We start from the raw sequence: 22252 nt of genomic DNA on the forward strand, positions 1-22252 counted from the left end.
TAGTTCCAATATGCATTATTTTGTATTTATCACGACAGAGTTTCATATGCTGTCATGTTGCAAAGTCCACCTAGCTTTGTCTCTCTAGAATTCTTCTCCTCTATAATTAGTCTTCAGTGACCTATATAATTTTATTTAATCTGCAAATATTGCCACTTCACTGTTCATTAGATCATTAATAAATGTATAAAACATTAGTCCCAGTCTGGATCCTGGGCATCCCCAGTGTTAATCTACTACTATGTTAATAATTAACCATTTTATTCCCACTTTCACTTTCTGTCTCTTGGTCAGTTTCTGGTCCATGATAGTAGTTTCCCACTAATTCCATGTTTACTTAGTTTCTTTAATAGCCCCTTGTGAAGATCATTTCAAAGGCTCTTTGAAAGTCCAAATAAATGTTATATATGTTCTCCTTTAATCTGCTATTGTCAAAAAATTTTAGTAGATGACTTTCCTTTACAGAAGCTGCATTGGCTTATACTTGTTATGTCATGTATATCTAGGTGTTTTTTGTCTTGTTAGGAACTGAAATAAGGTTATCTGCTGTATATTTCTCAAGATCGACATTAGCATATTTTAAAAAAAAATGCTACATTCCAATCTTCTAGAATAAGAAGGCAATTTTAATGAGGCTATGTATTTGTATTAGTTCAGCTATTTAATTAAGTTCCTTTTGAATTTTTGAAGGAATGCCATTCAGTCCTGGTGTGTTCGCTATTTAATGTATCTGTCAGATCTTCCTCTTTTTGACACCTCAGTCTCTGATAGTACCTTATTTTTATTATCCCCCTCCCCCCAAAAAAGTGGAGTGAAGACTGATGCAGAGAAATCATTTAGTTTATTTAGGATGTCTTTGTTTTCATCACCTGTTCCCTATATTCCCTTGTAGTCCAGCTTGTTGACTGACTGATTCTCCTATATATTTTTTAACAAAACATGCTTCTGTTAACAAATTTGAACATCTTGAAGGACCAGGCCTCTAAGTAACAAGCCAAAGCTGTCAGGAAAAGAGAGGTTGTGACACTAGAAGTGCAAGTCTGAACCTCCCCAGATAATAGACTACCTAATTTTCATCTTCTGTGAATTAGTGTTACAAATGACTCACTCTGGCATATCTTCAGGGTGCTACCAGAAATTTACTACTTTTCAGACAAGAGATTTTGAATCATCTCCGTTTCCCTCCAAACTTCAAATGTAAGATGTCCTGAAACAGGCAATCCTGACACCTACACATCAGAACAATGAGATTAGTCCCAGACAAGGAGAGTCTTTTAGGGATATACTTTCTGCTGTATGGAAAAGAACAAGGAGCATATATCTCATGCTAAATATCTCATCAAATTGCACATTTTGAACTTTGTCATGAACAGCTATTGCAGATGGAGAACATCTATTACATCTTTGTTGACTTGATGAATGCAGATTTCATTATCTCCGCTGCACCAGCTCATTGGGTGTTTCTGTTATTCATACTGATCTCTGAAAGGGGCCCCCATGGCATTTAATTCCCCTTATTTTGGTGAAAGTGATTCTACTCTTGCTGAATGATTTCCATCCTGTTATACTTGGAAGATTGACTGGTAAAGGGTTTTTAATAGCAGAAAGCTACAGTGGCAGTAGGGGCTGTGTAGAGCTGCTCTGTCATCTGGGATCTGTATTGAACTCTGATATGGGCAAATTTATGAACAGTCCATTTGGAAGATCTGCTCAAAAACCTTCAGATGGTGTGTGCCCATGAGAACAGATCTCCGAAATATTCTAACATATCCACATAGGCTAACCCAACTTCCACAAGCCAAACAAAACAGTTCGTTCAGCTTCTGAAAGTAAAGGCCTCTTTCATCCAACTAGTACCCTAGGTCACAAAGCCCTTCACACTTCTGTGTTTCCACTTTTGCTATTGGGATCCCAAGTAACCTCTAAACACAAGTCATATTGCTATGGTGGTAGGAGTCCAAACTGGGCCTTAGGAAGGGTTTTAATAAGAGATCCTGTTTGTAACTACAACATAGTTCTTCATAAACTCTGTATGTCCCCATATGAGCCCATTCATTCACTTACTCTTTATTGGCTTTGTATTAAGTTTTCCTCCATTACTTTGACTCAGAGTGGAGGAAATTGGTGCCTTTTCATCTAATTTATCTTTTACCTTCTATAATGAGAATTACCCTCAGTATTGGCTGCCATCTTTTTACCGAAGATAAATGTCATCCACAAGAATCAGACCATTCACTTTTCCTCTTTCTGTCCCAATTTGTTAGAAAAGGAAAAGGTCTGCCTTTCTGTAGACGTGGTCAGAAGTTCTGGGAGGTTCTGACATAGGTTAGAAGAATTCAGGTCCTTTGTTCATTTTGCTTCAGGATTCTAAAAAAGGTCATAAGGCTTTTCAGTCTTAGCTAAGTGGATGTGCACATGAGTCACTTGAGTTTCTTCCCTGTCCCTTGGAAATTAAGTTCTTTTCCACAAGGGTATGCAGAGTTCTTTGGTTCAAAGGGAGTTACAGAACAGGTAACACCAGTTACTTGGCAGTTACTTCACACCTTTACTAGACATTATCATGTAGATTTCAGTGCTACTTGGAAGACTACTTCCTAAGTGTAGTTGTCCAAAACAATTTGGCCTTGTTCTTTCATTCTATATTCCACTCACCTCAGATTGGGGGAGTCCTCTGCAGAAAATCTAGAGTCTAAGTTATTGGTTGATGGTGATGGTACATGAATCAAAGTGGAGCAGCCCATTAATCGCAGATATGGGGGTCTCCTTCATAGAACTCTTTTCAAGTAAGGAACAAAATGTTGTTTAGTTTTATATAGTCTCATTGTATCATACTTCCGGCAGCTAACTCTAGAAGACTCATTCAGATGGCATGTTGTTGCATTTTAATTAGTTTTTAAACTTATCTAAATATAGTGAAAAAATGAAGAATTTGAAATGTCTGACAAAGCCAGAATAGTTCTGGTGGGACAAATTTGAATCTGCCTGCATAACTTGAGGCAAAAAATGCTCCGAGCTGCTAGTGTTGGTTCCTCCTCAAATTAGCCCCTCAGCTGTAGCTCTACTCAGTTAATTGGTCTTTGTTAGGTCCTACTTAACCTATGTTGGTGGGGATTTGAGTGACAAGGTGCTGAGTCATTAGGATAAAGGTGCAGCCTTTAAAAACTATAACTACTCTGCCTTGATTGGTATTTAAAAGATTATTACCACACTTAATCAAAATAGAAAAAATATTCTGAGGGACATGCCCTAGGCATGTAATGTCCTATGCGTGCTCCACTTCAAATGCACCTTTGATCAGATACTTTTTGTAGCATTGCCCGTTTGATGCACACATGCACCCTCGCTATCCTTGTACACTGAACCAAAGGTATATAGAGCAGAGTTGAACAAATCATCTTCATTTCCTTCTCAACTACCTTGGGTTTGAGATGGAGCATCTGTAAGGAAGCTGGAGCATCGGCAGCCTGGCCTAGCAGTCATAGCTGGGCTGGGGTCTACACATCAGAATGGTAGTCAGTGAGCAGGGATCAGAGGAATTGCTGGAGCCAGGTTCAATGAGCGCGAGTCAGGGTCAAAGTCAGGCTGTGGTCAGAGACTAGATCAGAGGTAGTACCGTACTAGGATGGAATCGGGAGGCAGGAGCAGAGTTGGGCAGGGATCAGAGGCCAGAGATCAGGAGATGAAGTGAGGTCTGGAGTTGCAGAAGGTCCAAAGTCTGTCCTGTTGTCCAGACAACTTCCTGGGGCACCCTCCAAGGTTAAATACAGCGCTTAGCCAATCAGAGGACCACAAGGTGCTTTCACTCTGGGCGGCTACTATTCACAGTGTGCTCCCTGGCTGTGGCTCTGTACGTGCTGCGGTGGCACTGTGGAAACATCAGCTGTCCCAGGCTCAGCAGACCCAGGCTCTAGTCCCTGGATCCTTAAAATTTCTTGCACTGGCTACTTCATAGTTAGTTTTTTTTTTCTTTAGGGAATAGCTTCAAGGTTTTACATTGTTGTTTAGGTATTAGTCCCCTTTTTAGTTTTTACTAGTTATAGTAATGTTTTTGAGGGGACTTCTTTGAGCGACTCATTGTTTCCCTCCCCATGATCTCCCAGGGGCCTTTCCTTTTTTGAAAGATTTTATCCTCAAGTTATGCCTAGATCCCCTGGATCTAAACATTGCCTCACTTGCTGGGATTCTGTCCCAGTTAGCAATGGTCATTCTCACTGTTTCCACTACTTAGGGGATACCCATGTGCCATCAAAGTGTAAAATTTGTTCAGGGTTTAAGAATTAGTCCAGAAAAAACAGGGAGATTAATCTTAGGCTCTTCAGGGTCAACCTGCATCACACCCAGGCCCTGATACACCCCTCGCCTGCACAGCAGTCTTCCAATGAGCACAGTGCCCCATTGACCTCTGCAGCCAGCCCTCTCCCTCCCCCCAGATAGTCGTATGAGAGAATCCTGGAGGGTGGCACCAAGACTTGCAGAAAGAGGAGCTCCAGATCCTTTTAAGAAGTTAGTGCCAAGAAACCTAGGTCACCACAGTGACGTGCTGTTTTGGAGAGCTCCTGTCCCAGAAAGAGACTCTAAGCTCTGCCAGTACCGAGGACCCCTCAGCTAAGGCTTCAGGAATTTGGGTCCTGTGGTACTAGCATCACTCGGTCCTGAAACCAGCCTTGGTACCACCCAGTCACGCTATGGGTGCTAAGAATCATAAGGATTCTGCATCAGAGGTCAGTACTGACTGCAGGTCCTGCATCTCCCAAGTTGACATTACAATCTGATGAATCAGTGCTATCAAAGCCAAGGCCATCTTCAGTATCACCTCCTCTCACTGCAGTGCCTTGACAGGTTTCTGTGCAGATTCATTCAATACTGTGGGAGTCTAGATTCTCCAGATGAACCAGAGTCCCTTCTACTAACAGGTTACGGAAAGACTCTGGGTACTGGAGCCTCATCTGTCACTGGTACTGCACAATTCTCCATTACTGCCTGGCTCCCCAGTACCCACTAATAGAGATAGGCAGCCTCCCTCAACACCACCCTTGTCTGCTCCTCCCTTGTACTATGAGGAAAATAATTCCTCAGACTCTCAGATTTTTGTTAAAAGCTTGCTCAGTTACCTGCCCAGAATTACCTCTCCTGACTCTCTTTCTGAGAGGGAAGCTCCAAGGCACAGGTAGACTCCTGTCATTCCTCATTCCTCTTGGTGTGATCAACTCTGGATGCCCCCTCCTTTTCCTTATGCCCCCCTCCCCATTGGCCATATTGGGACCCATGGGCCATTTATCTATAACAATTTTTATATCCAGAGTACTAGCTATACCTGTGGGGAGCGCTAGAGGCAGAACTCACCTTCTGTTCCTATCCTGCTGCATCAGTTTTCACTGCAGGAGAAATCTTTTGAGGAACATGAGAAAAGGGTGGATGAGAAAGCTACACCACAAAACTAACATCTTCTCCTCCTCACCTGATGAAGTGCTGTTGTTTTCCCTCTCCCCCAGTCCATGTGGATGATTTTCTGGAGTTCCAGGAGCTTATGAAGAGGATTGCTGACTCCTTCCAAATCCCCTTAGAGGAGGTTCATGGCACTCATATAAACTTTTGGACATTCTCCATACCGACATCTTGTGATGGGTAGCCTTACCCCTAAATGAAGCTTTCCTTGAACGTGCTGAAGCAATGTGGCAAACCCTATGGCCACCATAACTCTAGCATATAAAAGAGTAAATAAGGGTTCTGAATTTCTGTTCATGTTTTAGTTGTTGATGCTGTGAATGAGCATAGTAGACAATGCTATTCTAAAGCAGCCCTGCGTGATAAAGACCAAAAATGCCTAAATCCGTTTGGTCGTAAGAGCTATTCTTTTGCATCATTGCAATTTATAATCACTATCTGTCAAGCCCTGATCGCAAACTACAATCACAAAAACTACAGCAAGTTTAACTCTTTTATTGACCATCTGCCTCAAAAACATAGAGAGCAATTTCAGACGATCATTGTGGAAAAGATATTTATTAGCCGGTACTTTGTTATAGGCTTCTCTAAACAAGGCCTAGATGTGGCCAACATATCAGCTTGTTCTGTTTCTACAGCAACTGTCATGCATCTCATCTCTTTGCTGCAATCCTCGCAAATCCCAGGGAAGGTCCAAAGTACCATTGAGGATCTTCCTTGGGTGGCTCAAGGTCTTCGAAACTACCTGTAATCCTTGCATTCTCTCAAGGAGTTGAGGGTTACTATCATCTCCCTCAATATCTACACACCTGCATATAAAGGAGCTTCTTCGAGTGCTTGTTCATGTGAATCAGATGTGTGCGCGCACGGCAGCCAGAAAACTTTTCCCATAGCAGCATCTGTTGGGTCGGTCTGGGCACCCCCTGGAGTCGCGCCTTCATGGCACTAAATATCGAGCCCTGCCGACCTGCCACCCCCTCAGTTACTTCTTACCGCCGGTGATGGCTAGCTGGAACAACCTGTTGCTCTCGCTTTGCAAGTGCATTTGGGCAGTAATTATATTTAATTCTCAGTAGTTTACTAGTGTTAGTTTAGTAGTAGTAGTTAGGTCATAAGTTTCCTTTAAGGGGTCTTACCCCCCCCTCCCCACACACACACACACAACCAGTGCTCCCCCAGCACCGGGATATGCCCTGGTCCACAGGGTTCAAACTCTGCAAGGACTGTGGAAAATTTATGCCTAAGAGCAACCCACATTCTTCCTGTCTGCGGTGTCTCAGGGAGAGCCACCAGAAGGAGAGGTGCAGAATTTGCAAAAGGTTTTGCCCTAGGACCTTAAGACTGGGAGCAAAGGCTCAAGATACTTCTCACAGAGGCTACACTCCAACCACAATCCAACCCGGTGTCGGCAGAAGCCACGCCCAGCACCTCCTCATCGGTGCGCCGTCACCAACAATGTATGAGCCGGTGCTGAGAAAGGACAATTGCCCATAGACAATCTTCTGTGAGACACCGGTCTCAATCCCCGGTGCCCCAGAAAAAGAAAAGGCCAGAGAGGGGTCGCTCTCCCCCTTCCAAGCCCAAGGAGCCTGCGGCAGGGAGCCCTGAACCGGGCCACGTGACCTCAGCCCCTCCGCCTCCCAGGGTCTCATCGACTCCTGCCCCCTTGGCGGTCCAGTTGAGTCTGAACCCTCACCGGTCTCCAGACTGATATGGCGGAGAGCTCTAGCTCCCCTCTATGCTGGAGGCGTTCGAGGCGGCTCAGGACCTTATGCATCTCACGGCGCCGTCCTTCCCACAGAGGAGGAACAAGTCACCGGTGACTGCCTGGCCCCCGATCCTATCAAGGGGCAAGCCAGCGATGATGGTGCGCCGATCTCTATCACCAGCACACCTTTCCCCGGCATGGTCCACCCACGTAGGGGAGCCGCACCGGTTCCCACACCACTTGCCGGCACCACGGAGCACCTCTCCTCTATGGTCGTCCTTTTCTGAGACCTCGGAGTTGGAAGCGGAATCCTACCACTTGAAATAGGACCAAGAACAGAAAGTCTAGGTCCTGGCGTGACCGCCACCCCATCCGGTGCCGTGGCCACCCCAGTGGCAGCCCCCACCTTAGTGGCCCTTCTGGACACCCTCGGCATATCATCAGCGCCAGGGACAGAACCAGGGGTCAAAGTCCAAATCCACATCGGTAATATCAGCTTCCTTCATACCTCCACAGGCATCATTGGTACCACCAGTATTGAGGGCACTGATGCCCCACTGTTCTCCTGCAGTGCCGGCACCGACATCGGCGACCTCGGCACCAATGATCTCGATTCCGGCGGCCCCAACACCGCATGCTGCTGACGTGGCAGAGCAGCAATACCTGGTGCCACATGACCCCCTGAGCACCATAGGGAGTGAGCAGGGCCTGTTGCCAGGGCTTTCCTCCTCGTCCTCCCCAGATGAGATTGTGGCAGGGACATTGATGGCTCTGGCCTTGGGAAAACAACAGGGTCCTCCAGCAGCTGCTGCAGCGGGTGGTCCAGAACCTGGGGATCCCGGCAGAGGAGGTGGTAGAGGACTCCAACCCCATGGTAGATATCCTCGTCCCCTCCGGGCCCGCCCACATTGCCCTGCCATTAATTAAGACCATCGCTGAGACCACAAAGACCTTGTGGCAGACCCCGGCCTCTTTGCCCCTTACAGCCAAGAGAAATGAAAGGCGGTACTTTGTTCCCTCAAAAGGATATGAAGCCTTATATACCCCCTCCCCCCCAATTCCCTGGTGGTTGATGCAGCTAATCAGTGTGAGTGCCAGAGCTACCAGGGGCCCTCCCCTAAAAATAGGGATGCTAAACAACTAGACCTATTTGGGAGGAAGGTCTACTCCACTGGAGGATGGTTGCAGCTCCGCATATCAAACCATCAGGCCATCATGAGCAGATACTCGTATAACGTCTGCAGTGCGTCTGCTAAGTTTGTCAAGTTGCTGCCGCAGGACTCCCATGTGGAATTCTCTGCACTGATGGAGGAAGGGAAACTAATTGCATGAGCTTCCCTACAGGCGGCGTTGGACGGGGCAGATGCTGCCTCCTGCGCAATGGCCATAGGGGTGGCAATGAGGAGGAGTTCCTGGTTGCAGGTCTCGGGTCTCCCCTATGAGGTCCAACAGACCATTCAGGACCTCCCCTTTGAAGGTTCGGCCCTCTTTTCAGAGAAAACAGATAAGACTCCACAGTTTAAAGGACTCGAGGGCCACCCTCAAGTCCTTGGGCCTCCATACTCCCACAACTCAGCGCAGGCACTTCTGGCCGCAGCCTCCCTCGCAGTTCTACCAACTGCAGAACCAACAGGATGCTCCTCGGAGGAGGAATAGGAGCAGCAGAAAAAGGCCCTGCCCATCCTCGGGACAGGGCTCTGGCCAGCCCAAACCACCTTCCAGCCCCAAACCAGCCTTTTGAAGGTGTGGTCGAGGACGGCGCACCAGGAAAAGAACTGGATCTACACCCCCTTTTCGTCCCGACTATCCCCTTTCCATCGTGCATGGTTCCGTATCACTTCAGACCGCTGGGTGCTGTGCACAGTAGAGAGGGGATACTCCATCCAATTCTGTGCCCTCCCGCCCTTCCACCTCCCCCCCCACCCCCCGTCCGTCCGTCCGTCTTCAGGGACCCTTCTCACGAGCAACTCCTTATACAGGAGGTGCACTCGCTCCTATTGCTAGGGGCAGTGGACGAGGTTCCTAAGGAGCAGAAGGGCAAGGGCTTCTATTCCTGGTATTTCCTAATACGGAAAGCCAAGGGCGGGCTTAGGCTCATCCTAGACCTGCAAGAACTCAACAGGTTCGTGAAGAAACTCAAGTACCGCATGGTCTCTTTGGCCTCCATCATCCCTTCATTGGATCCAGGAGACTGGTATGCCGCCCTCGACTTGAAGGATGCATACTTTCACATAGCAATAATTCTGTCCCACAGAAAATACCTCAGGTTTGTGGTGAACAACACCCAGTACCAGTTCACAGTCCTCCCATTTGGCCTGTCGGCAGCACCTTGAGTGTTCACCAAGTGCATGGCAGTCATGGCTGCATTCCTGCAAAGACGGCAGATACAGGTGTTCTCATACTTCAAAGACTGGCTCCTCAAGGGCCGCTCCAGGTCTCAAGTGGAGGCACAAGTCTACTTCATAAGAGCGATGTTTGACAAACTGGGCCACCTTCTGAACGAGGGAAAATCAACAATGTTCAGAGGATAGAGTTTATAGGGGCAGTTCTGGACTCCACACAAGCCAGGGCATACCTCCCGGGAGCAAGGTTTCAGTCTCTTTGCGACATCATACAAGGTCTCAGGCAGTTCCCCACCACTACAGCAAGGAATTGCCTGAAACTTCTAGGACACATGGCTGATTGTACCTATGTAGTACAACATGCCAGACTCAGGCTTCGTCCTCTACAGTCGTGGCTAGCATTAGTGTATCGGCCAGTCCGAGACAGCTTGGATAGGATTGTAACCCTGACTTGCTCAGTACTCAACTCCCTCCTATGGTGGCTCGACCCACAGTAGTATGTGAAGGTGTCCCTTTCACCAGCCCTCAGCTTTCTCTTTCGCTAGTGACAGACCTGTCAGCTTTGGGCTGGAGAGCACATTTGGGAGACCTCAGGCCACAAGGCCTCTGGTCTCAGGCAGAACTTGCTCTCCATGTGAATGTCAGAGAGCTGAGAGCGGTATGTCTAGCATGACAGACTTTTCGGGCACATGTGTATCGATTATGACAGACAACACCACTGCGATGTTTTATATCAACAAACTGGAGTGCACACTCCTCTCCCCTGTGCCAGGAAGCCCTCATGCTGTGGGACTTCTATGTGGAGCACTCGATACATCTGCAAGCGTCGTACCTCCCTGGGGTACTATCTCAGCAGGTTGTTCCACGTCCATGAGTGGTCCCTTTGCCTGGATGTTGCAAACTCAATCTTCCATCAATGGGGCTTTCCCCAGATAGACCTGTTCGCCACGTGATGCAACAGGAAGTGCCAGCAGTTTTGCTCCTTCCTGAATCACAGCCCTGGCTCCATTGCGAATGTGTTCCTCCTCCCAGGGGGAGGCCATCTCCTTTACGTGTATCCACCTATCCCTCTTGTTCACAAGATGCTCCTTAAGGTATGGAGGGAGGAAGCCTTGGTCTATTGATAGCTCCAGCCTGGCCCCGCCAGCACTGGTACACATTACTCCTGGAAATGTCCATGGAAGCTCCAGTCATCTTGCTGCTCTTCCTAGACTTATTAATGCAGGATCACAGCTGCCTCTAAAACCTGAACCTCAGGTTGCTACACCTCGCGGTGTGGAAGCGCCACGGCTGAAACTGATGTAGCTCTCCTGCTCGGACCCGGGTAGACAAGTCCTCCTTGGAAGCAGGAAACCTTCCCTGAGGGCCACCTACCTTGCCAAGTGGAAGAGATTTTCAATCTGGTCGACGCAGCACCGTTCGTCCCCGATGCTCGCATGTGTACCACTTATACTGGACTAGCTTTTCCATCTCAAGCAGCAGGGGCTGTCCATGTCGTCAATAAGGGTTCACTTGGCCATCATCTCTGCCTTCCACCCAGGCGCAGAGGGCCGCTTGGTCTTTGCTAAACCTGTGATTAGCTGTTTCCTTAAAGGTCTCGACAGGCTGTACCCGCATGTCCAGCAGCCTGTCCCAGCTCGGGACCTCAATCTGGTCCTTTCCAGACTCATGGGGCCGTCCTTTGATCCTTTGGCGACATGCTCCCTGCTCTCTCTCTCATACAAGGTAGCGTTTCTGGTAGCGATAACCTCAGCCAGGAGGGTGTCTGAGCTCAAGGCCCTGACTTCAGAGCCCCCTTACACTGTGTTCAATAAGGACAAGGTCTAGCTTAGGCCTCACCCGGCTTTCCTCCCAAAACTTGTCTCCCAGTTTCACATCAGCCAGGACATCTTCCTCCCAGTATTCTATCGAGCTGCAGGGAGACTCATTGGATGTCTGCAGAGCGCTAGCATTCTACATCGAGAGAATGAAACTGTTCCGAAAGTCTGTCCAGCTATTCGTGGCAGTGTCAGACAGAATGAAAGGTCTTCCTGTCTCTTTTCAATGGATTTCATCATGGATCTCATCCTGCATCCTTGAGTGCTACAACCTGGCAGGGTTGCCTGCTCCTTCGATCACTGTGCACTCCCCCAGGGCTCAGGCCTCTTCAACGGTGTTCCTGGCGCAGGTTGCCACCCAGGAAATCTGCAGAGCAGCGATGTGGTCCTCCATACACACTTTCACCATGCACTAGGCAATCACCCAGCAGGCCAGGGACAATGAGGTCTTTGGAAGAGCAGTGCTCTGATCAGTGGACAACTCCGAAGCCATCTCTTGAACTTGGGCTTGTGAGTCACCTGATTGGAATTGACACGGACAAGCACTCGAAGAAGAAAAAACGGTTACTCACCTTCTCGTAACTGTTGTTCTTTGAGATGTGTTGTTCATCTCCATTCCAATACCCACCCTCCTACCTCTCTGTTGGAGTAGCCAGCAAGAAGAAACTGAGGGGGTGGTTGGTTGGCAAGGCTATATATTGAGCGCCATGAAGGCGTGACTCCAGGAGGCGCCCAATTCAACCCAACAGATGCTGCTAGGGGAAAAGTTTTCCGTGCATGCACCTGTTTGGAATGGACATGAACAACACAGCTCAAAGAACAACAGTTATGAGAAGGTGAGTAACCGTTTTTTCAGCAGGTCAAAGACAGTGTAGATATCCCTTCCAGCCCAATTCCCTGCATATCACATGCCTTCAGAACCACCTAAATTGACATGTAGATTCCAGAAGAGAGAACCATTCACCACCAAAATGACCACTACTCAGCTTTCCTCATCAAGTAGGCATCCATTTTTATTTTTGGTCGAGGGTCAAGAACTATGCCACTATCAGGACATAGAGCTGTATTATTTTGCTCACTCTCTCCCACTGTTTGGGGATCATCTCTCCCATTTCCGATCCTCATGTGAGCAGATTACTTCAGACAGATGTGATTTGGAAGTCTTAACATGGGGCTATTCTGTCCATGTCACCTCCATTCCCCTATCCCTTTTCAGGGTCCCATCTCACAAACGTCTATCTGAGACAGGAAGTCCTATCCCTTCTTCACATAGAAGCCATAGAACAAGTACCTGCCCAGCACCAAGGGAAGGGGTTCTATTCCCAAAAAAAAAAAAAAATACTTTCTGGTTCCCAAAAAAGAAGGGCTATCTGGTCTCAGGCCATTAAACATTTTCATAAAAACACCAAAGTTCAGGATATTGACACTTGCAGATATAATACCATCTCTAAATCTTGGGGACATGTTTGCGTCGACCTTCAGGATGCGTATTTTCATATCACAATGTATCCATCTCACAAGAGGTTTCTGCACTTTGCGGTCAGCCAGGAACACTTTCAATATCAAGTGCTCCCCTTTTGCACTCTCTGCTGCCCCCAGAGTCTTTATGAAAGTTCTGGCAGTGGTAGCTACTCAACTTCAATGGTTGGGTATAATCTTCTTCCCCTATCTCAATAATTGGCTCCTCAAGGATTGCTCACACAGCCAAGTTCTTTCCGCAGTGAAGACAGCTATGTCCCTATTTGACAAGTTAGAACTTCAACAAAGAGAAGCTCGCTTTGACACCAATTCAGCAAATAAAGTTTATAGGAACCACCTTAGATGCCACATCATCCACAGCTTTCCTACTGCTACACAGATTTATGACACTAATGAATCTGAACTCGCAGGTCCAAATGAGTCCACAAATAGCCAGAACTGTTCTACAGCTCCTAAGTCACGTGGCAGCCTGCACCTTTGTCACACTTCATTCCAGTTTGCACCTACATTGCATCCAGGGATGGTTGAGAACTGTTTACACTCCCTAGCAAACAGAACAAATTAGTGTTGATCTCTCCCCAGATTCTAGAGTTGTTTAATAGGTGGACAGATCCAAACAAGGTCTGTGTTTAATTCCTCTTCATTCCACATCCCCTCATTGCCACCATAGTATCAGATGCATCTCTTGTATGGTGGGGAGCTTGTCTTTGGCTATGTGTACACTTATGGCGACGTGTAGAGTACAGACACTGCATGACCAGCTAGCACAGGTATAAATAGCAGTGTAGATGGTGAAGCATTGCCTCTAAACAGATAAAGTACAGATGCACCAGAATCTTAAGGTATATACGATGCACAGCTCTCTGCATGCCCAAGCAGTGCCTGCCACATTATACTGTTGTTTTTAGCAGCATACTGTCCCACTGCCTGAGTCTTTTCCTGCCACAGTGAAAGACTCTGGCAGTGGGGAAAGGCCCTGGAAGGAAGGAGGCAGTGAGGAAAGCCTCTGGCAATGGGAAGGAAGCAGGGAAAGTCTCCTTTCATTGTCACATGTAGATACACATGTACTCTACTTTTCAGTGTTCCATGTAGCTCCATGTACTCTACTTTCTGTCACAAGTGGAGACAAAGCTTTTGAATGCATACCATACAAGGCAAATGGACTGCCAAGAGTCCATTCTCCATATCAACCTCCTGGAACTCAGGCCAGTCAGAGTTGCTTGCAGCTGTTTCCTTCTTATGGTCAAGAGTCAATCTGTCAAAATCATGACAGACAGAGTCAACATGTACTATATGTATCATCAAGGAGAACCAAGAGCCACCCTTTGGGAAGAAGCATTATAACTATGGAATTGGTGCATAGCTCATCAGATTTTCATTTTGCCTCATGCTTAACAGGTCTGTAGAACCATAGCCAATAGTTCGAGCAGATACTTCTGCCAGGACCACAAGTAAAAAATCAACAACCTGATTCTCAAGCATACATTCCTCACATTAGGTTTTCCAGAAATAGATCTATTTGCTACCACCATCAACAGAAAGAGTTGAAAGTTCTGCTCAAGAGGGTGTCTAGGCCATCAGTCCCAGGGACATTCTTTCCTCATATCTAAGGCTGCGATTTTTTCAGAGAGGTCACGGAAGTCACCTGACTTTCTGGGACTTTCCTTTGCCTGCAGGCACCGCCCCCACAGCTCCCATTGGCTGCAGTTCCCGGCCAATGGGAGCTGTGGAGCCAGTGCTCAGGACAGAGGCAGTGTGCAGAGCTGCCTGGCCGCGCCTCTGCCTAGGAGCTGAGGGATGGGGATGTCGCCACTTCCGGGGAGGCGTAGAGCCAAGTAGGAAGCCTGCCAGCCCTGCCCTCCCCTTACTGCCCCCCCGAGCACCCCCGACACCCCCGGGCTGCCCCCTTCCCCTCAAGATTTAGTCAGGGGTATATAGTACAAGTTATGGACAGGTCACAGGCCATGAATTTTTGTTTACTGTCCATGACTTTTACTAAAAATACTCGTGACTAAAACATAGCCTTACTCATGTCCTCTACTCCTATCTTCTGACACTGCTGAGCCTCAGAGTCCTAAACAAAATCCAGCAGAAGAGAGCCATGGTCATCGTAATTGCACTGACTTGGGCCAATGCAAATTTGGTTCCCCTACCTGATTTTCCTGCCATCTTGTCCAGCACTGCAGCTGCCAACTATTCCTGATCCGCTAACTCAAAATTCAGGATACATTCTTCATCTGAGCTTCACACTGCAGCCCAAGCCTTGTTTTCTAGATGTCCCTCTGCGGTAGAGATCTCCTGTGTGAGAGGCTCACAAGAGGTTTTGTTGAATAGCAGAAAAGCATCAACTACAAAAATCTACCCATAGAAATGGAAGCGATTCCACCATTGGTATATCCAACAGCACTGTCTTGTCAATTTTTCCGTTTTGGATGTTTTAGATTCTCTGTTGGGTTTAAAGAATTCAGGTCTCTCTCTCTGAGTTCCATAGATGTTCATTTAGCAGCTATCACAGATTTCCATTCCCCTGCTGAAGGGTGGCTCACCCCACCACTTCCAGATTCATCAAAGGATTAGCTAACTTTTTCCAGGTCAGAGAACCCAGTCCTGTGTGGGACTTTAATTTGGTCTTCAGCTTTCTGATGAAGCCTCCCTTTGAGCCACTAGCAAAGTGTTCCCTTCTACTTGTCTATGAAGACTGCATTTTAGTGGCTATCACCTCTGCTAGGTGAAATGGTGAGCTAGGTACTTCAATGACCAATCCCCCCTTCCTGTTTTCTTTAAAGAGAAGATCTCTCTGGCTGTGTCACCCATGTTTTTACCCAAGGTGAACTTGGATTTTCATGTAACTTGGGCCAGTTTTTCACCCTTAACTTCATCTGACTAGGGAGGAAGTTGCCCTTCACATCTTAGACATGTTTTGTATTATTTTTCTCTAGCCATATTAGCATAGTAATATTCAATTTTGTTTTAAAGTAATTCTGAATTTCTGTTGCCTAGTTTGTAAAAGACACAGACAATGAGGTTCGCATGCGACTGCTACAATTTGTCACTGGTACTTGTCGGTTACCACTGGGAGGTTTTGCTGAGCTCATGGGTAAGTATAATGCCCCTGAAGTATACTATTGCAATCTATACATATTATGTTTATTCTGAACAAGTGGAAATCTTTTGCTCATTTCTTAATCCTACATTTCATCTAGCATTAGCATACATTAATAAATATACTACACTATTACTGGTTTAAAAACATTTAACTTAATCTCATGTGTTTTCTTGATTCAGGAAGTAACGGTCCTCAGAAATTCTGCATTGAAAAAGTTGGCAAGGAAACCTGGTTACCGAGAAGTCATACTTGGTAAGTTTTAATATTGAAACAGTGAATAAATGTAAGCTAACTTTGTATCTGTTGTTCTTCTTCATTAATGTAGTTTAAGACCATCTGTCTTGCACCTATGATATACAGTAACAGTTGATTCAATTGTAAGCTAATTTGGGTTACTTGCCTCAACCTACAATTTTTGTCCCTGACTCCCATCTGTTGCTTGATTTAGAATGGCTGGGCTAGTGACTTTCCCACTTCTGAAAATGTCTCTATTTTCCCTTGTTTTTAATTTCAGTTTTGTATTCTATCTGTATTTTTATATTGTTTTTATTTTGGATAGTTTCAGATACTTTAGAGTTGTAAGATAAAACCCCTTATTTTACTCACTCTCTCACACGCACGCATGTGCGCGCACACACGCACACACTATTTTTGCTTCAAAAGGAAGTCATTGTTTCTGCTACACAGCTAAGTTAGCATTGGAGTCAGTTGTCGTGATATTTCATGACAGTGTAACTTTCTGAAAATATGTGTGCAAAATGCCACCAAGACCCTTATAAAGTGATTGGAGCCCCCACAAACATTCAGAACTTCAAATAGCATCCTAGAATCTGAATTCCTATCCAAATGGCTCTCTTCAGTCCCCACTGCCCTACCCCATGTGAACCCAGGCTCCCTGTACCTGTTATACATCTGTGGTGGAGAGAGTGATTGTGGGCAGCCAGTAGGACTGTTTCTTCTTCTGGCATCTTGGTGGGAGCATATACAGCTTTTTCTGTCACTTGTTGCGAGGCTCCCCCATCCTATTATTTTTCCCTGCGTGGTGTTATTTCTTTGAATGGGTCTTTGTGGAAGTTGAAGATGTTTCCTCCCTGCCTGTGGTAGCCAACAGGGTCCCTGTAGTATAGCAGAAGAAGCAGTCTTAGCATTGCTAGCAACAGTCTCTAATGGTCAGAGGTGAGAATTTCAGGAGAAGAAATGTTTCCAGGTGCAACTACATGGAATAGATGAGGAAAATACGCTGTTTTCCCACTCATGCCAGAATTATTAACTGATATATCAAATGAAGAAGACATCAGCTTTTCATAACAGATGTTTTAAATTGATCTATTAGAGTTCCTCTATAGTCGTCCCTTTTTCTTCTCTAAAGGTTCAAGGAAGGCTGGAAGAGTAAGGCCATGTCTACACTATGAAGACAATAGGGGTATTATCACAGTGCTGTAGCTATGCCATCATAACCCCATAGTGTAGATGCAGCCTACAGCAAAAGAAGGGTTTTATCAGTTACTATAGGAACATCACCTCCCTGAGCAATGGTAGCTAGGCCAACAGAAGCATTCTCCTGTTGATTTAGCTGCGTCTACACCAGGGGCTAGGTCGGCATAGCTATGGCACTTGGGATTTTCAGTGTAGACTAGGCCTCAGGCTACGTCCTCACCGGGGGGGGGAGTCGATTTAAGATACGCAAATTCAGCTACGCAAATAGTAAGCTAATTTGGGTTACTTATCATATTGGAGCCGACTTACCCCGCTGTGAGGACGGCGGCAAATCAACCTCCGCGGCTCCCCCGTCGAAGGCGCTTACTCCTACTTCCGCTGGTGGAGTAGAAGCGTCGATTCGGGGATCGATTGTCACGTCCCAACGAGACGCAATAATTCGATCCCCACTCGCCGATTCAGGCGGGTAGTGTAGACCTGCCCTTAGACTCATCCATTTTACTTTTCAGACTTGATTATCTTAAAATCATTCTCTTATCCATTTTTTAGTGAACCGTCTCTAACCAAAAAATGTGAGAATCCTTCACATAGTCTGCACAAGAGTTATGTACATTTCTACTGTACAATAGAAATGGGCATATGGCTGTAATTATACATATTTTCTTATGAGTTTTTCTATATGTTACGCTATATGAAATAGGAAGTATTTGATCAGATTATAGTTTCTCCATTGAAAGAACATTAGGGTGACATGAGGATTTCAGACATGGCAAAAAGATTGAATAAAAGTAGCTTCCAGGTAGCTTTATTGTAGAACTAAAAGTATGTGTATAGTTTAGCTTTCAAAGAACCCTCCTGTGACTAAATAAATCACCCCTTTCAGGAAGAATGGTTCACCTGAGTGTATACTCTGCTCTGAATATACTCAAAGAAACTTTCATTAACCAAACTGGAGTTGTATGCACTTGAACCACATACACTTTATAAAGGTCAAGATAATTTTGGGGGAAATATTATCATTGCATCTGTACGGGATTTTCATCAAGTATCCAAAAGCACTTAAAATGAATAATCCCTAGTAAAGCAGAGTGTGTAAGTGACTTGCCCAATATTACACAGTCAGTGAGAGCCAAACTCCTGATTCCCATTCCTGTGTTCTGACCCATTGATCAGAGTATGTAAAACTTCTGTCTGTAACCATTTAGTTTTGCAATATTCTTAAAAGCAAAAGTGTAATTACACAAAATATTCTAAATGGGATTTAAACAAATTTATAAAACTTTTCTTTTTCCTCCTCTTCCCCCACCCCCTCTTCTGTTTTGTTCAGTTTTAATCGTTTGGATCTGCCTCCATATAAAAGCTACGAACAGCTGAAAGAGAAGCTGCTCTTCGCAATTGAAGAAACAGAGGGATTTGGTCAAGAGTAGAAGTGGCTTCTTGTCAAAAAGGATATATTGCATTATTAAAATGCCCAGCCAACTAAAATTGCACACTTAGTTGTATATAAGCTGTTTGTTCTGTACAGTTATGTTTCTGGAACTCTAAAGTATAAATGTTCTCCGTTCTTCCACAGAGATATGCAAAACAGTTTAGCTGTGTCTAGTTTATTTATTGCCCCTTCAAAAGACTGACCAGGAAAAAACAAACAAACCATAAATTCTGAAAGCAGACAAATGACTTTATTTAAATATATATATAAAAAATATATATACACAGACACTCTCTTCCCCCCCAACCCCACCCTGTAGTGGGCTCTAGTTTTATAGAGCTATAAGTGTATGAAACATAGCAGTCATTCTAAAGGACCTGGGGATTTGCTTTATCTTGGCTTTATTATACAGAAAAATGTGCAAATTGCTCTGTCTTCTCACCTTATGCAACATCTCCAAGATTGTTTTATTGCATGGCTGTTCTAAAAGGTGTTAAAAGCTTAGGCCAAATGTATCCTAAGTATGTAGAAAAATGCTGCTGGCTTTTTGAGATGACAGAATGCCAAATTCTGTCAGTTCAGGGTTTTTTTTTTTTAAATACTTACAATATCCTCACTACTACATTGATGTAGCCAAGGTCACAAATAACACCTTGATTACTTGCACAAGAGTCATGTACAGTAAGATGAATGTGATTAATGTTAAAAGCGATTGGTGCCACTATTCTGACTTATTGTAGGAACTGAACAGAATATTTTAATTCATGAGCAGCATTGAAATTTGTTTACATAATAACTTGGATTATTACCAAGAGGATGTTGGGTAATCTTGAAAGAATAAAAGAGAAACTCTAACACATTCTCTCTTGGTCTGGTGTCTTACAGTTGTTGTTTTTTTTTTTTTTTTTAACATCTGTGTATTTTAAAATTTCACAAGGTAAACTAATGTAATTTGAGATTTAAGAATACATGAAAGGTAATGTGAATTTTTGCTGCTTTTATGTTCATGTTCAGTTTTGGTTATGGATCTAGAGAACCCAAATGGAACGACAGTTACATAAGCTTTGCACATTAAACTAATAATTTTCTATTAGTATTAAATATTTTCACCCCCTTTAAGTTCATGTAAAAATTCAGGTGTACCTGAATTAAATAAGTATACCTAGATCTTGTCATTCTTTTTCATAGGCAGAGTTTTGGGTTTTTTTGTTCTAAATGCACAAGAATATAAAATCTTTTTTTTTTCCAGTATTGAGGGCATTTTCTGAACTGCAAAGATGTAACAAATTATAGAATCTTATTGATGTGAATTATGTTAAATGCTACTTTTAGCAAACTGTGCTTCCTTATTATAGAGTAAGAACATTTTAAAAATTACCATTTTTACCATGCTTTCAGTATTCACTGTAAATTCCATTAAATTTAACTTATACAAAATTTTGTACACACATAAAATTGATTTCTTAGAATGTGATTAAAACATTTCTGTAACATATCTATCGTATTGCACTGTTAAAAGCATAAATGCCGAAAAATATTGCTATATCTGTTCTTGTATGTTATCAATATAGCAATTGAATTCTACCAAAATTTTATTTTTCTATATATTGGATTGTGTTATGCTTTGTTATTCAAAATGCACAATTTACTGGGGAACTGTTAACTTGTAAATGGCTTTGATAAAAGCTGTGATCTGATTGGCTCAATGTACTTCTATCGTATATTATTTACTACTCCTACATGCACCAGGATTTTTCATCACTTAAGTTACTCTGCCACTCTACACAAAGTAACAACTATTTTCATGAATTATGTGGTACATTAATAAATCAAAGGTTTGAGTTCACCTAAATTATAATGATTTATGCCAATTAAATTGGAGGGAGCTAAAAATTATTTCAGAGGCTGGAGAAGTAAGTATGTGTGATTTGCCTAAATGACATCTAAGAGAGTTAAGTATAGTAAAGTTGAACCTTATTAATTTGCACTAATGAATGACTGTGTGACCCACTCCAAATTCTGAATCTAATGAATCTGTAAGTAAAGACATTAAAAAGCAAGGACAGCACATCACAAAATGTACCTTGTTCATTATTTTGACAACTGTAGTTGTCTCCCAACCCCACAACAATCTTCATCAAAGAAAAGGATAAGTAATGAAGGGACAAGAGAACAAGCCTCAGCCAAGATTACACATAATAGGGATGATAAGACCTCAAGGCCTCCCTTCTCTCATCCTAACATGCTCCATGATAAATTATCATTATAGTTAATAAAGTAAAAAAGGAGTAAATAAAACAAATATTGACCCTCTCCAAGAACAATGGCAATTAAAAAATCCTTTATAATAGGAAAACATTTATCAGTACAGTAGCAGGAACTCAGGTAGCACTGATGCAATACAATCTGCAGGCAGCTTGTAAAGAATAGCTATATCACAAGCACCGTTCATTTTGCTTATAGTTCTTAACTGTACTGCATTATGCAGTACATAACACATTGTATTGGATAGGTGGAGGGAGATGAATTTCTCCTCCCTTTTTTTCGTTGGGAAAGAGGAAGTGAGTGGAAGAGCCTGTGAGGGAAGAAGATGAGCTGCCAGGAGATTTCAAGCAGAGGAGAAAGGAAACAGAATGGAGCCAATACCACTTTCTCAGGAGCTGGTCCTTAGCTGCTGGTCTCTTTCTGATCCCTTTTTTCCCTTCCTGTGAAAATGTTACCAACTTTGCTCCCACCTTTCCTTATCTACCTGCAGTCTCCTGTTGGTGCCTGGGTAGCTCTCCTCCTCTCACAGATCTCTCTGCTCCTTGGTGGGGTGAGGAAGAGGTTAGCGGAGCAGGAAGGAAGTCTCTGGGCAGCAGGACCATGACCAGCTGGGAGGGCCCAACCAGCAGTAACTGGGAGGGACTTCGTGTATGGGAGGAATTTTTTTGTGTACGTAGTCAGGGAGAGGGAGTGCATGAATAGTATTAGAATGCTGCTTTGATTGAATTGGGGTCATCATCCCTGAAACCTCCAGCATCCTGATCAAGGACTCTCCCACACCTGGGCCCCAAATGACCAACACGTGGAATACTTCGAGTGCTTGCTCATGTCTATTCCATATTTAGGTGTGTGTGCTCGCCACATGCACTGGTGCTGGAAGTTTTTCCCTCAGTGGCATCCGTAGGGGACCGGCTCTGGCACCTTCTGGAGTGACGCGCACATGCCGTGGTATAAAGGATGTTGCTGACTCCCCCACCCTCAGTTCCTTCTTGCCGCCAGTGATGGTGCTGGAATTTCTGCTGCTTTGGCTAGCCTTTTTCGTTTTGTTCAGCGTTTCGAACTTTTCTTGTAAAATAGTTGTACATAGTTAACAGTTTCCCTTAGTGTGTTAGCGTTTTACTTGGTTGGTCCCGAACGGAACTTAGCCTAGGGACGGGGCATGCCCTGGTCCCTAGGCTTTAAGCCCTGCAATCGCTGCAAGAAACCGATGCCCATCAGTGATCC

At 44.6% G+C, this 22252-nt stretch overlaps 1 protein-coding gene across 1 annotated transcript in view; it reads left to right on the forward strand.

Annotated features, from left to right (window-relative positions):
- WWP1 (WW domain containing E3 ubiquitin protein ligase 1) overlaps nt 1–20781 on the forward strand; it is a 142124-nt gene extending 121343 nt beyond the window's left edge. The window contains exons 22-24 of the mRNA XM_024206087.2: nt 15792–15888; nt 16077–16149; nt 18662–20781. Of these exons, the coding sequence (XP_024061855.2) occupies nt 15792–15888; nt 16077–16149; nt 18662–18761 (270 nt within the window). The 3' untranslated portion in view covers nt 18762–20781. The remainder of the gene's footprint in view (nt 1–15791; nt 15889–16076; nt 16150–18661) is intronic.
- The last annotated feature ends 1471 nt before the right edge of the window (nt 20782–22252 follow it).

This window comes from Terrapene carolina, unplaced genomic scaffold (genome assembly GCF_002925995.2).
Source record: "Terrapene carolina triunguis isolate 2854851 unplaced genomic scaffold, T_m_triunguis-2.0 Scaffold58, whole genome shotgun sequence".
NCBI lineage: Eukaryota > Metazoa > Chordata > Testudines > Emydidae > Terrapene > Terrapene triunguis.